General features: G+C 32.9%; 1 protein-coding gene across 1 annotated transcript in view; it reads left to right on the top strand.

Moving 5' to 3' along the window:
• The first annotated feature begins 6857 nt into the window (after positions 1-6857).
• Positions 6858-15003, top strand: part of LIN28B (lin-28 homolog B) — a 121767-nt gene continuing 113621 nt past the window's right edge. The window contains exon 1 of the mRNA XM_036769339.1: positions 6858-6894. Coding sequence (XP_036625234.1) covers positions 6858-6894 — 37 coding nt within the window. The remainder of the gene's footprint in view (positions 6895-15003) is intronic.

The following is a 15003-nucleotide window of genomic DNA, read 5'->3' as shown; positions in this document are numbered from 1 at the left end:
TTTTGTATTACTTGGTGGAAAAATTATACAGTTAACCATGCTTTTTGTAAGTGAAACAGTGTGTAGTCAGTTTTAAAATGTTTAGTATTCTCACATTCTTAAAATTGTTGATTTTTATTTGTGTGACAATTTGAATATGTGTGACTATAAAAAAATTATACAGTTAATCATGCTTTTGCAAGTGAAGCAGTGTGTTTATAGTAAATTTTAAAATGCTAGCATTCTAACATTTCTCTTAAAATTGTTTATTTTTATTTCTGTGACATTATAAATGTAGATTGCTCAAATGCCACAAAGAATTCTGGTAAATACACTAAATGTAAAATGTTTTCTTCTCATATACTGTGTACAAAGAAAACATTAAACAGTGGTTGCCTGTTGGGAGTAAGGTAATTCATACTACTGATAATGTAAGTTTTCTGGTGTATGTAAAATATTGCTATGGTAGTTTCCAATTTATGATTAAGAAAAAAAATAAATTTGAGGACATACATATAAAACATGCTTAAGATGTGAGAAAATATCTCCCTAAAATGATTAAGTTATTATACACATGTACCAGATTGTGTTGTGTGTGAAAATACAGAACGTGAAATGATTTTTCTAGGCCCATGTTTTAATTGAATAAAAATCTATACAATTAAATGATGAACTGAAATCAGGTTTTAAACTGCTTAGGTACATGGTAAGGTATAGATAGCTAAAGGATTTTGTTGTTATTTTGGGAGGTTTACTATAGTAGACTTTAATTTTCCTTTATAGTCCTATGATCCAGAAACATGATTTGTTATTTGGGGGAGAAGAGGGGAAGAGGGAGAGGTTGAATGGAGAAGAAAACAGACAAGTCCAGTGTTCAAAGGCTAAGTATGTATGTTAAAACTGATTGTTACTTTTTACAGAGAAGATACTTTCTTTAATAGCAAGGATTAAATGTAATTTTCTTTAATAGTAAGGATTATATGTGATTTTTTTTAAATTTAAAGATTATAAAATAAGCCACGGGCTCACCAAGCAAAACAATGGTGATTATTTGCATTTAAGTGTTTTTAAATTGATGTGCATATCCAGATAGCAGTATACAGTCACCATCACTTAGAAAATTCATTCAATACATACATATATAGTGGTATTGTGGAAGAGCTCCTCCTATGACATAATGACACTATGTGATGTCGCTGACCGTAGTGCTGAATCAAGACAGCCATATTGATCACTACTGAATCCAACTGGAAACAGTCTAAAGTTATGTGGAGGTTCAGATATGACAATAACTGTAGTAAGATACATATATGTGTGTATGCATTTCTTTTATCTCTGTTGAACATGCAATCATTTTAATAATGATGATGAGCAAATTTGATCACAGGGAAAATATATCAATTTACTATATCACTTTTATATTGAGGGGGTGTCACTAAAGTCAATGGGATCAATACTGGGGTTTTCTCTTGTTTTAAGACCTGCCACTTGCAGATGAAGATGATTTTAAAGCCAGTTTAAACCATGACCATATATAAAAATTTCACTTTCTTAGTTATGAGACTGTAAGGTTGAGGATGAGCTTTGTGGTTGCCATTTTTTTCTTGCTGGATCAGATTTTGAAAAAATATCAACACTACATCAAAATATTATCTCCAAAATTATTTAAATTATGAAATCATTTAAGACACATTCCACTTGGTACATAACAATAACTGAAATTGTTAAAAGAAAGAAGAAAAGTTTTTCTTTGCCCTAACATTTATGAGGAGATGCCTGAATTTATTTAGCTAGAAATACATTTTAACATCATGGATATGTTGTTCATTTTTTGGACTTATGCTAACATAGAAAGATTACTTGTAAAGCAAATTATAATGAATTTAATCTTTCAATACAAAGGTAGTAAATTTTTAAACACCATTTTATTGACATTCTACTTCTAAAAATAGGAGTTGATATGCAGGATCATCAAATTAAAGGTCAAAGGTGGTAAACCAAGACAAAGGTCATGCAGCTCATTTTCAAGCAATCAGTTTCTAGTTGTTTTTTTCTTAGCTGAACAAAAGCTTAATTATACAGAAAAGAGGTCTGTAGTGTTAAATGATCAATTATGGTTGAGGAAATATTTTATAATATTTATTAGAGGATATTTATATTTTAACAGTGGATCTTAAAGTTTCCAAGTCTCATTTTTAAGTAGATAGGTCTAAATTATTCCTTAATTACAAGAAGGAAAACATGAAATTAAGGAATCATTATTTAGACCTTACGTATGTAACATGTAATTTTTTGGATATGCGTGTATGACAATTCATGGGATAGAATAGCATAGCTTTTAGTACTTTTTTAAAACAGCATTTGCATTTTAATTGTTTTATTTAAACCCTACCAAAGCATTTAAAAGAGAATATTTTGTATGATATAGAGGTTAGAAAAACAAAGTATCCAGGGCCATTTTTAAACACACGTCAACAATTACAACCCTATTATTTATTTTTTGATAAACGAATAACTGTTGTACTATTATCAAGATGAGAAAACTAAAACATCTTTTTTTTTTTTACATATTAGATGCCCATGGAAAATGCTTGTGTACATTAAAAGTGGTTCTTCATTACTCATTCATCTCAAGTTAATGTAAGCAGCAAAACAACTATTAGCATTGCTGAATAGAAAAATCATGTGTAAAACAAAATACTTTTTAACTCTGGAATTAAATGAAAGTGTTTCTAATTTCACTTGGAAACTTTTAGTTATTTTACAAATCAGCAATTTAACTTAAAATGTACTTCCATAAACTTTGAAACTATGGTTGGTCTTCAATGTACTAGGCTCTCTTAAAAGAGGATTTTTGCATCTATCTTGCCCTTTATCTTAGAAAGCTAAAACTATTCTTGCTTTGTCTCATTTCACTTCTACTCCCTGTGATATGAACAATTACTCAGTTGGCAGCTTTATCATATAAAACTATTATTTCTTGTGGTGAAAAATGCAAAACATTTGCATGAGCAAAACCAACTGTGTTGTAGCCCATTTGTATCTCAATATACACATTTAAGTTAAATAAAATTGTGATTATCAAATTAACATTTGTGCCATAGGCAATATCTTTAAACTGTTTCTACAGTGTGTCTGTTGACTTGTATTCAGTTTCCAGGAGATTGAATGTTCTTATTTTCTAGTAAACTCTTTATTCATAACCTTATTTTAAAAGCAAGACCTGTTTTCAGAGGTATTCATATCTTATGTCAGATTAACTGAAATCAAATTTGTAAAGCTGTCCAGAAAATTAAATTCTGTGTGGTAATTCAGCAATGCTACAAATATCACTATTATTTACAATTAAATGCTTCACATGATATAGATAAAAACAAATTCTCCTGAAAGATAAAAATGAATGCACCACTGGAATGAGTTTTCAGTAATTTTCAGCATTTCAGAATATCAACAATCATATCCCTCCCATGCCTTTTTTCAAAGTTGAATACTTAATTAAATTCATATGGAAAATATGTTAAATAAAAACAAAGAATATTCAAGACAATCTGCTGTTTTAATATTTTAAGTTGCTCCATATTTCTTTCACACATAACATTCCTGACAACAAACAAGGTCAAGCTTTTGTTTAAGTCACTATTCTATGCCTATGATTGCTATCAAATGATATTTCTAGTTGTATCTAAAATGCAGTTCAGTTTTCACCCTTCAACCAAAGAACGCTGAATTCATGGATTACAATTTTACAGAATACATTTTTAAAAAGGAAGACTTGAAAAAGGTGACTACTGCATAATGAGTAATTTGCATGATGACAGTGTAAGCTTCTTAATAATCTATATTGAATATTTTTAAGACACCATTTCATTTCTAGATAAATATATGAACTTTTTTTTTGTAGAAAGAGCAACAATTCCTATTCAGTGCTAAATATTAATTCTAGTATTCCCTAAAGTGTATTTATAGACAATAGTCAATTATCTTAAATTTAAATTAACATTTTAATGAGTATCGCATTCTGGATTTTTCTTTTTGAAAACTTTTGGTATGCCATCTTTTAGGTAGAAGGTTGTATTTTTTAAAAATTTGATCAATGAAAATATTATCGAAAATTTTGTTTTAATTTGAATTATATTGTTTGATGTGGTGGCAGCTAATAATTAGCTACAGAATTAAGCTCTTTGGCACATGCACTTAACATTATTCAGGAAAATATTGCTGTTAGTTAAATTCCTTCCCTCCCCAACATTGTGCAAAATGTTTTTAGAAATTCCATTTTTGCCACCTGTCATGAAATAATTTGTTTCTTGGTTACTCTCTTGGCATTTTCCTTTTAAATACTAAATGCTTTTTGCTGTTTGCAAAACTAGTATTTATTTGATATTTTTTACTGGTGTTCTTGGAAACAAAGATTAGAATTAAACATTGGACATTAAAATTTTAATAGTACTAAAGTTGTATATCCAATATTGGATATTAGAAATTTATGGTTTGTATTTCTGTGTGAACTAATGCATCTCAGCTTTTTTTTTTGTTTTTTTGACTTGTCAATTGACAAACTTAGGTGGTGTCAAGAAGCCACTAAACTGTTAACCATATTAAATAATGCTCATGTACATGTGAAACATCACATATTAGCCAATTTTATTGCATATTTCCATCATTTTTATATTAATGCATAAGTACTAGAGTAATGAATCAACATACATACTTCACATAGCAAATTAAAAATATGCACCATATCTGAAAACATTGTTGTATAATATATTTTAAAAGATAAATGTAAATCATGTTGTATAGGAAGTGCTTGTGTGTAGTTTTAAAATAGAATATCATCATGCAGCAGTAAACCATGCCTGCATTTGTATAAACAATTGGTAAAGTTATTGGTTATTTGCATATTTTATTATTTTGGTTAAGATATCAAATAACTTGTTACATTTTTCTATATAAACTTGCTCCCATCAGATATTTACTTTCAAATAAAGGCAAATAATCTATGCAAAATATTTAAATTGTAAACTATCTTTTGAGTAATAAGGTAAAAATAATAGTGAATAAATTATTATTAAATGTGTTGAGTGCATCCCTGGATTTCAAAAACCTATGATTTTTAATTTTGTGGTGAGTCTTAATTCCAAAAAACTAAATAATAGTTTTGTTCTTAATAGTCTTGTTGAAAGAACACTGAAGTTCAATAATATTTTAATTAACTTTAATATCCATGTTTAAAAATGGCTCTCTTTTCCCCACCATATCCTTTTGGTTTTCTTTTGGAACCCCCCAGGATTGTTTAAAATCAATGAATTAGCCTAATCCATTTATGTCTTTAAAGGTCACATTAAAAAGTCCTCCAACTTAAAAGCATGACACAGAAATTATAGTGAGATTCCCTTGTTAATAATTCTGTTATTAATTTCAACATGAAAAGATGCTACATTATAATATAATACAATACTGTATTTTAAAAAGGAGAAAGTTACACTTTACTGTAGACTAGTCTATCTTTTGCTGTTAAAAACCAAGGATAACTAAGAAGTGTTTAATGTGTAGTGTTTTGAGTTTAACAAACCTTTTTTTCACTTTTTTGCTTCCAACCCTTATGGAGGGGAATTGTCACCCTTTATAGAAGGAGTCCTGGGCCAGCATTTAGTAGACCTCTGCGCTTGGAAAAACCTCCATTTTCTTTTGATAAAAGAATTAAATAGACATCCAAATGATGCTACAAAAATGACTTCTTTTCTTTGAGGGGTTGAAATAGTAGTAGAAATAGTATTTAAAAATCAAGCAAAGGGAGGAAAAAACATGGCTGGAGAAGATGAGCTTGTGCATGTTCAAACAAATTTATTTTCTGTACCTTAAATGACTATGCAACCTGAGTAGAAATTATCATACAATGACCATCCTGAGTGCTTTTTTTTGCTACTTACTGTTCCTTGTCGCTGAATTTAGGAAGTGGGAGCACATTTTATTGGTTTGTGACATCTTCTACATTGTACTCAATGGAAAGAGTACTAAAAGTTACCCAAGTTCTTTGGAAAAAATAATTTTGCCTTTTCAAATTTAGTGCACAGTACATATTGGGTAAATATATTACTTTCAACTGTTAATATAAGTGGAGGATTTTCTGTTAGAATATCAGAAAGGAACTGTGAGATCTAATTTGGATGATATGTTACAAAACTTAGATTTTTGAGAGATTTCTTTCAAAACATGTTTGAAAGGAAACAAAAGTCAAATATGGATGTTATTATTGATACACTGTGAACTGGAGCCAGTCACTTAAGACTCTTTGTGCCTCAGGATTCTCATTTGTTAAAGATAAAAGCTTTAGTACCAACCCCACCTTAGTATTGTGAGGTTTAAATTAGAAAATCTGCATAAAATTTTTTTTGCAAACCCTAAAGGACTACATAAATATCAGCCATTCTGTGTTGAGCCAGGTACATGTTAAACTTGTGAGTTATTGAATTGTTGTTTATAATTAAATAAGTCATAATTAATAAGGGGAAAACAATTTTGAGTTTTCAGGAAATATGTGTTTTTTGACCACATCATTAATTGTATAGTACTAATAAAATAAAAACCAAATTAAAGGACCTTGTTTACACAATGCCCTTTAAACAGAAAAAGGCAAGGCAAGGTGCTGCATTCCCAGTTTGATTGTTATACCAATTGGTTATCTAATTGTGAATTTGATGAGCTAGGTAAGTCTTAAACAGTTAAAAAGTTTACAGGTCACTTCACAGAGTCAAAGCCTTGCCATTTTATGGCCTTATAATGAGCCGTTAAGTTGGGGAAGAGGCAATTAAATAGGGTGCTCTGGTAGAATGAACAAAGTTCTGACTTGAACTCTCTAATTCCAGGTTCCTCAGAAGATGATGAGGTCATTTAAGAAGGTTCCTTCAAGCCCAGGTTAGTTTTGTTTGTTTTTCAATGTTTTACTTAGATGATTTTTTTTTCATAAACTGGAAGCACAGCAGAAGATCTTAGCTCTGAGTATTTTTCCTTCCTCTGAAGAATTTTCCATATTATAATACGCACTATTTCTAGTGTTGTGTAGTGGGAAGAGAGTACTAGGTTGGAAGTCCCAGTACCTAGTTTAAATATAATCTCTTCTAATTTTACTTTCTGTGTGACTTATAGTAAGGCTCTTAGCTGCTCTGGACCTGCTGCCTCATCAGTAAAATGAAGGGTTTGTTAGAGTAATCTCTTAGATCCTGACCAGCTCTAAAGTTTGTGATACCTACTTGTACCCAGATTTCTTAACATTCATAGGAATTACCATCTCTTCCCTTCTTAAAAACACCAGAGATAGATAAATACGGGGATGGGGGTGGGTGGATGTGCTGGTTACTACTTAACAACCTGCTGGGGTGGGGGGATGAACCCCTTGCATACTTTTAAGTTTGATCTGCATTACTAACATTTTCTCCATAACTTCCTTAAGTCTAGAAATCAACAAAACAGTCAAGCCCTGATTTGTAGCATTTGCAGATTTCCAAGGTATAGATGAAATTTACACAGTTTGCTCAAAATGAAATTGAACAGTTGGCTCTCCCAGCCTTTGAGATGGTTACTGCCCACCTAACTATGTTTGAAAATGGATTTTCCTATTGCCAACCATTGTGCCTACATAGAATTCAAGATAGATATTCAAAATGTTAATAGATCTTTGTTAATAGAAAGCTCTTTGCTTGGGAAAGCAAGCACGCAATAATAGCTGACATGAAAATAGGACTTTGCTTACACCAAATGCTTTAAGGGAGATGGTGTCAGTATTATTATCAATCTTGTCCTACAGATGAGAAAATTGAAGTTCAAAGGAATTAAGTCACTTCTCTTTATAATTCAGCTACTAGGTGTCACAGGCAGATCTTGAACCCAGGCCTTTCAACTGCAAGACCAGCGCTCTTTCCATTACACCAGGCTACCTTTCTGTGTAATTAAACTAGAAGTGTGAATTGGCAAATGATGTAGCTCAACTTAAAAAACCCCAAAATTTTAATGTGTATTTTAAAGTAAATGTTCTTAGAATTATTCAAGAAAGTTCAGCTAGAATTTGTCAGGCATCTACTGTGTACCAGGCTATGTGTGAGGGGTTAGGAATGCAGGGATCAAAGAGAAATAGTCCTTTCTCTCAAGGAGCTTACATTTTAGAGTGTGACAGCATGTATTCAGACAAGCAAATACAAAATAGGTACAGAGTAAATACAAAGGGTTTTTGTTGTTTTGTTTTGTGGAGGGAGGGAAATTACTAAGAGCAGGGGAAAGGCCTCCTGTAACAGGTACACTTTTCATTAAGGGAGCTAGGAATTCCAAGGCAGAGTTGAAGCAAGAGAACATTTTTTCTTTAAGAATCCATGCTCTTAACATTTTTTAAATGGGAAATACTTAGCAAAACAAAAAAATACAGTAGAATATAGATAACAAAGAATTCGTGCTTTTCATTATGATTAGACTGGGGCAAATAATTACAAAGCTTGATTTTTGTTACAGATTTTCTCGTTTTGAGAAGTGGCATGTGGTACTGCAAAAAGCACTTGACTGGAGTCAGGAGGCTGGGTTTAAATGCTTGCTTGAGTTCTTATTACTGTCTATCTGTGATAATGAACAAATCACTTTAACTTTTTAAATCCTCAATTGCCTCATCTTTAAAATGGGGATAATGATCCTACCTTATAGGGCTGCTGTGGGGAATGTATTTTGCAATCTTTAAAGTGCCACATAAATGGTAATTATTATTTTGTTCCAGAAATCAGAAGAAAAAAGAATATAATGCTTATTCAGTTATAAGAAATTTCAGTTTATGATGATAAAGTTTGATGAGTTTGTCTGATTTTTGTCCAGATTAACTCAGATCCATTTCTACCATCCATAAATGTTAATGCTGTGGGCCAGCAGGGTGTGAAAGCATCAAACAAAAGTGCAGTTAAAGATAGTTCCTTCCCTTGACTGACTTATCAAATTAATCAGCAAAAATGAATAAATAAGTACCAAGATATTTAGTAATGATTCTAGGTGTTGATAGTGTTTTAGAATTGAGTGTGTTTGATAGAAATGTCTTTTCCTATTTGAAAAGATGGTGGAGAGTGTTTAAACCTTTTGGTTTATATCTTCTGATAGTGGTGCTACCATGATAAATTATCATAGAAAAAGAACATTCTAAAGAGCAGCTCTGAAATTTTCATTTCGCTTTATTGTTTGCTCTCTTGAAAACATGAGAGGGAAAAGTCATAGACTTATTTTCTATTTAAAATGTCTAACATTGATATATTTATTGAATTTAATAAGATATCATGTGACATGAAGAAAGCACTTAAGTATTCTAAGTGAGACTTCTAGACAGTCCCTTAAATTGCTCTCAGTTTAGAACATGTTGTTAGTAAATTTGTATCCCAAATTGTTAATGTGTTAGAAGGCTACATCCTGCATTTCCAGAAATATTAAAATAATAATAGAATTTTAGAGCTGAAAGGGAACTTTACAAATCACTTAGTTCAACACCTTCATTTTAGTGATGGTAATATTGAGGTTCAGAAAAGTTCATTGATTTAACCAAAATGATGCAGTAAATAGGATTAGAACTTAGGTTATCACTCACTCTGCAGTCTCTTTTAACTAAATCAGGCTTCTTCCATGTTTCTTAAGGTCTTTATTATCTGAGGCATTTTTTTTCTCTATTTTCTCTTTCTCCCTAAATAACATTTCAGCTTGTTTTGAATATATGTCAATTTCAAAATAACTACCATAATCCATTGGATAATATATCCATTAAAAATAAGTCTAAAAGTTATTACTGTGTCAGACTTTCAGCTAATTATGTTTTATATGAGATACCTAACTTTAAAAGATGAGTCTCATTGTTTTTAGGGGGGAAAGCTGATTTTTCCCTTACTATATTTCACTTAATTTTCATTGATAATATGCATTAATTTCATATTTAGCTATAAATTTTCTACAGAATTAATTTTTTCAAAAAGAAAGAAATTAGTGAATCATAGCATATAAAGAATATTTAATGTCTTAAATCAATATCCAAGGTGAGAAATATTAACAACATTCCATTTTCCTAACACAAGTATGAAGAAATACATTAATTTGAAGGCATCCAAATCACATTGGGTCTGTTCAGGATGTATGAAAGTAAAGAAATCTAGAAGATAATTTAAAGCTTTTTTCTTGTGTTTTCCCATTTGAAGTTAAACCCATTATTGAGCTTTAAATTCAGTTAAAGTCTTCAGTTAGATATTGAAACAGGTTTTTGAATTTATTTTTATTGACCACAAATCAGGAAATTTTGATTGAAAATAGCCACAAGATATTTATTTCCCCACTTGGTTCTAAAAGAAAAAGCAATAGAATAATCACACTTACCATTTCAGTTTTTTAGGGATTCAGTTATCCTTTTTTTTTGCTTGTTTCTGATATTTTAATTTAATGGAATTTATTGGAACAAAATACACTATGTTTACATATAAAAAGAATCTCAGTTCCACTTGTCCTTTGAATACATCTGAGAGAGAGAGATTTAGACTTTAATAGTTTAATTGGAATACATTTTCCCATAGATTCAAGTTATATATGTAGAAAAGGCTAGAAGAAAGTTGTTTGATAACGTTTTTCTTTCAAGTATGTAAAATTCTTAGTTTAGACAAATAGTTAGAGGTAAATTTAATCATTTTGCCTCCAGAAGAGGAAATTAAAGAGACAATACAACGAAATTTTGCCTTAATAAATAAACTGGAGATAACATGCCCTTAGATTACTCCTCGCCATTGATTACTCTGTTTACTTGGTTTCATGATTACAAGGTTTTGTAGGAAAGATGATTGCTTAGAAATCTCACAAAATGCTCACTGGAACAAGGGAGATGGAAAAGGGAAGAGTTTACAGGAGGGACGCTTTGGTTGTGGCGTCATTTAGGCGGGAAAAGATCACGCTGCAGGAAGACGTGCTGTCTTTAACGAAACCATCTCGCTTCCTCTCCCCTCTTCCACCTCCTTTCTTCCCGACACTTGTTTATATTAACAATCAAACAATTAAAGTGGTATTTTGACTTCAAAATTATTGTAGTAGAGATTCATACAGTATCAGTTATTCTTGTTTTAGACATTCTCATTCTTGCCATCGCTGTTGAATTCTTTCTCTGTTAATGTAACTAATCTTCTCCCTGGCCTTTCTTACCTTAGTTAAGGTTGGTTTCTTAAAGTGTCTGTTCATCCCGGGATTTCAGGAATAAAGGGATCCGGTTTTAGGTGATGAACACCTCAAGATACAGCAAAAGCAGTAAATTCTGCTCAATGATTGTGGGTGGGGGCGGGGCAGGAGGGAGAGAAGGACTCTTTTGTTTGGTCTTGGTTTTTTTAGAAGTACATCTGGGCAGGGGCAAGAGGCCAAATGTGAAAGTCGTTTAATTAGTGAGAAATGATCACTAGTAATTCTTGAGAAGGAAGCTTTGCAGTATTGTTGGGAACAGCTCAACATCAAGAGAGGCAATGCTGAACTGATGAAAAAAAGGAAAAGGTGAAGCAAGAGAGAAAGGGGAGAGGAAGTAGCCGGGGCTAGAGGTGCTGGAAGAGTGCAAGTCAACCTGCCACTCTGGGCGGTGGGTTTCTTTGACCCCAAGGGATCATCTCAGTCGGTCTGAAAGGGAAAGATTGGAGGGTGAAGTACCGGGCAGAGCCAGGATCTGTATTGGCTGAAAATACCAGGTTTTATTTTGAGGGAGGATAAAACCGGTGGAGTTATTAGCAAGAGTGCTGCAGCCCCTCCCCCTAGTTTTAAGAAGAACCGGAGCATTGTTTCTGTCTATAATAGAAGTCACAGTGCACCAGAGTAAGAGTTGAAAGTAATGATTGAGTAGTGGTACCTCATTCGGCTCCCAGCACTGCATTATTGCAAAACACAAAACAAAACAAACAAACAAAAAAAAACAGCTGGACTGCTTTGAGAAAATACTCTACCGCTTGTTTTAAATGGAGAAACCAAATAATCGGGATAACCAAAATTCGTAGCCCACTTCGTGTTTATTACATTGTAATTTTTAAAAAGCACAATGACGATTCCTAGGTAGCTACTTGATCTTATTTCAAAGGATTTTGAAAGGACTGCGATAAATCAAGCTAACGAAGTATTTGACTCCCCCAGATATAAAACATGCGTTTTGAGTCAAATGCGAGTTCTTTCAGGTATTAAAATTAGTCGGAAATGAAAAAAAAATTAAAACCAGAAGACTGCAGGAAGGTGACAAATTGGAAAGCATTCAAGTCGAGCTGTAGGGCGTTCTCGTGTCAAAGAAGCCCCCTATGAGCATCAAGAGATTGTGTTCAGTTTATAAAATAATTTCTCCCTCAGAAGATTTCTTTGGGGGTGGGGCAAGAGAATAAATCGATTTCAGTGACAGTGACTTTGCCCGGCAACATGAAATGGGACAGTGATACTTTATTTCCCAGCCCTGTTTCTTTTGTGTGTGGGTGTTTTAAAAGGTATGTATGTGTATTTGCCCTCAGTTCTTTGTGAATGAATTTTAGAGGGTTTCTGAGAGTTCCCAGTTGGAAAGAGCTCTACGTTCTACACAACTTGAAAGGCCGATGTCCCTCTCAGGAAATGAATGAGTCGATAACATCTGACACCAGTGACCAGTCCAGTGAACCCTACCTTAATTCCACTAATACTGGAGGCCCCCAAATCGGGGCAGGTTCGTGTATCTTGTAACTATAGCATTAAACGTACTTCAGCTGTCTTTGGTGATTGTAGTCTTTTCTTAGCTAATTTTAGGCTTGTCTGTATTATTTTTTTTCACTTAGCAAATTGAGTTTCATCAAACAAACTAAAAGCAAAAGGAATCAGACACTAGAGTACTAAAATAGTTTGGGTTCTGCCTAGAAATATTCTTACTACATTAGGTTTTTTTTTTAAATACCAATAAAATGAGAGATTTAAGCTAAATGTATGTTTAACAAAACTCTGTATTTTAGGATAGTCTTTTTTTTTTTTACAAAGTTTATATTTGTTACTTTGACACATTAATCTAAATTACTTTGTCAGAAATATTTTGTGCATTTTCCAATCGATTTTTTTCAAAGAAAGTTATTTCTTAAGTACTTGACAACCTGGTAGTTTTTATTAAGAATCGAATTTTTAATTTTCTAGTATACGAAATGTTTTCATGTCAAATAGCATTTGTGATGTGTAAATCATTTATTATGTGCAAACCAGGTGATGTATAAACCAAGTTACACCACTTAATATATGGACTCTGTTTAAATAGTGTATATTTGAGAATGCAAAGAAAACTCAAAATTTTAAACCTTGTTTCCCTTGCCAGATTGCTTGTATTTTTATTCAGTTAGTTCCTTTTCAGCTCCACACCAGCTGACTCATTGTTATCCTTCCAAAATAAAAAAAAAATGATAAAAAGGATTGTACTCTATCCTAAGACAGAAGAACAAAAAAGTATACCAAGCAAATGAAGCTTCTGAAACTGGTCAGACAGATTCACACCACTCCCCGGCCCCCCCACACCCCCCAAAAACCCTCAACAACAACTGAAAATACAGTTTAGTAAAACAGAAACAAAAACAAAAAAAAACCCTCTTTATTTCAGAATTTCAGATCTGGACAGATTGCCACACATTTTTGTCTTCTAAATAGGACAGAGGTGGTGTAATGGGAATCCAATATATGTTTTTCAGTGTCTCTTATATTGACTATCTTTATTTTAGTATGTGCTAAACTAAGCTTTAAGAGTTGGCAGTGTGTGTTATTCTGAGAAGGGTGGGTTAAGAGGTGGAGAGGCCTGGGTATGTTGGGGGAGGGGAGGACTCCGGAGCTTATTGAAGGGAAGTAGTATCTGTAGTTTTTGTGTAAACTGCTTATCTAAGAAAATGGGGGTGGGGTGGAGTTGGGGGTGGGGGAGGCAGAGAATTGACTATTTAATATTCGTAAACGGAAAACATTTTGTTTTAAATGAAAACAATATTAGGCAAACCAAGTCTAAAGTCCATATCATAATATTCCATAAATGCAATAGTATTGACATCGGAATCATGTAATCAAACCATTTCAATAGCTGAAGCAATATAAAAAGTCCAACGTTTGAGAGGGAATTACATTAAAGTGGGAGGCCACCAGATCCGTTAGAAATCGTTCATCTATTTGACTCCACCAATAATGATGCAGCATTAAAATGTTAGTGCCCTGGTCAATATTATACCTAATTACCTCCTTTCTCTTGCTCCTCCTAGCTCTACTTTCTTCTTTCTCCTGCCCGTTTCACCTCCCTTCTCCTTGCTTCATACTGTCTTCCCCTCCTCCTCCCTTCCCCTTTTCCACTCCTCCCCTTCGTTCCCTTTCCCCTCCCCCTTTCTTCTCCCCTCCCTTCTTCTCTCCTCCCCTCTTCCCCTTCTCCCTTCCCTCCTCCTCTCTGCTCCTGGGGAACAATCGCCGCTGATTGAGGTTCACTCTTATTCTAGGCTAGAAAACTAGGCTCTTATTTAGGAAGTCATTAATCACATCTCCTCCCCCGGAAAGAGATGGCGGAGAAACCTGTGAAGTACAATTTCTCACTCATCCCCTCCAAAAATGTTATGAAATGCTAAACCTCTACACATTTTGACAGTACTAGGATGATAACAAGTTTCTGGTAGACTTTTAATTTGAATTTGAAATTGTGCAGCGGAATCAAGGACAGGGTGATTTTGCGTACTGTTAAAGAGGTGTATATCTAATGTGTGTTATCGTGGAAACATGATTTGGCGTAATTAGCTAGAATATGAAGAATTGTATTTTTCCTCTCTGAACCGTCTTAACCCATGAAATAATTTATCCTAGCCATTCTAGTTCCTAGCCGTTCTGGTTGCTAAATAGGAAATATGTAATATCAGTTCCATTGTGTAACTTCCATGCATTCAAATACGTGTTGCTGGTGGGTTTTTTTTTTTCTTTTTTAAGAAACGTTTAGAAATCTCAGCCTATGACACAAGTGTAGAAATGTATGACTATGCTATTTACCTAAATAGA

The sequence above is a fragment of the Trichosurus vulpecula genome, chromosome 7, assembly GCF_011100635.1.
Source record: "Trichosurus vulpecula isolate mTriVul1 chromosome 7, mTriVul1.pri, whole genome shotgun sequence".
Taxonomy (NCBI): Eukaryota; Metazoa; Chordata; class Mammalia; order Diprotodontia; family Phalangeridae; genus Trichosurus; species Trichosurus vulpecula.
This window is presented reverse-complemented; position numbering and strand designations above follow the sequence as displayed.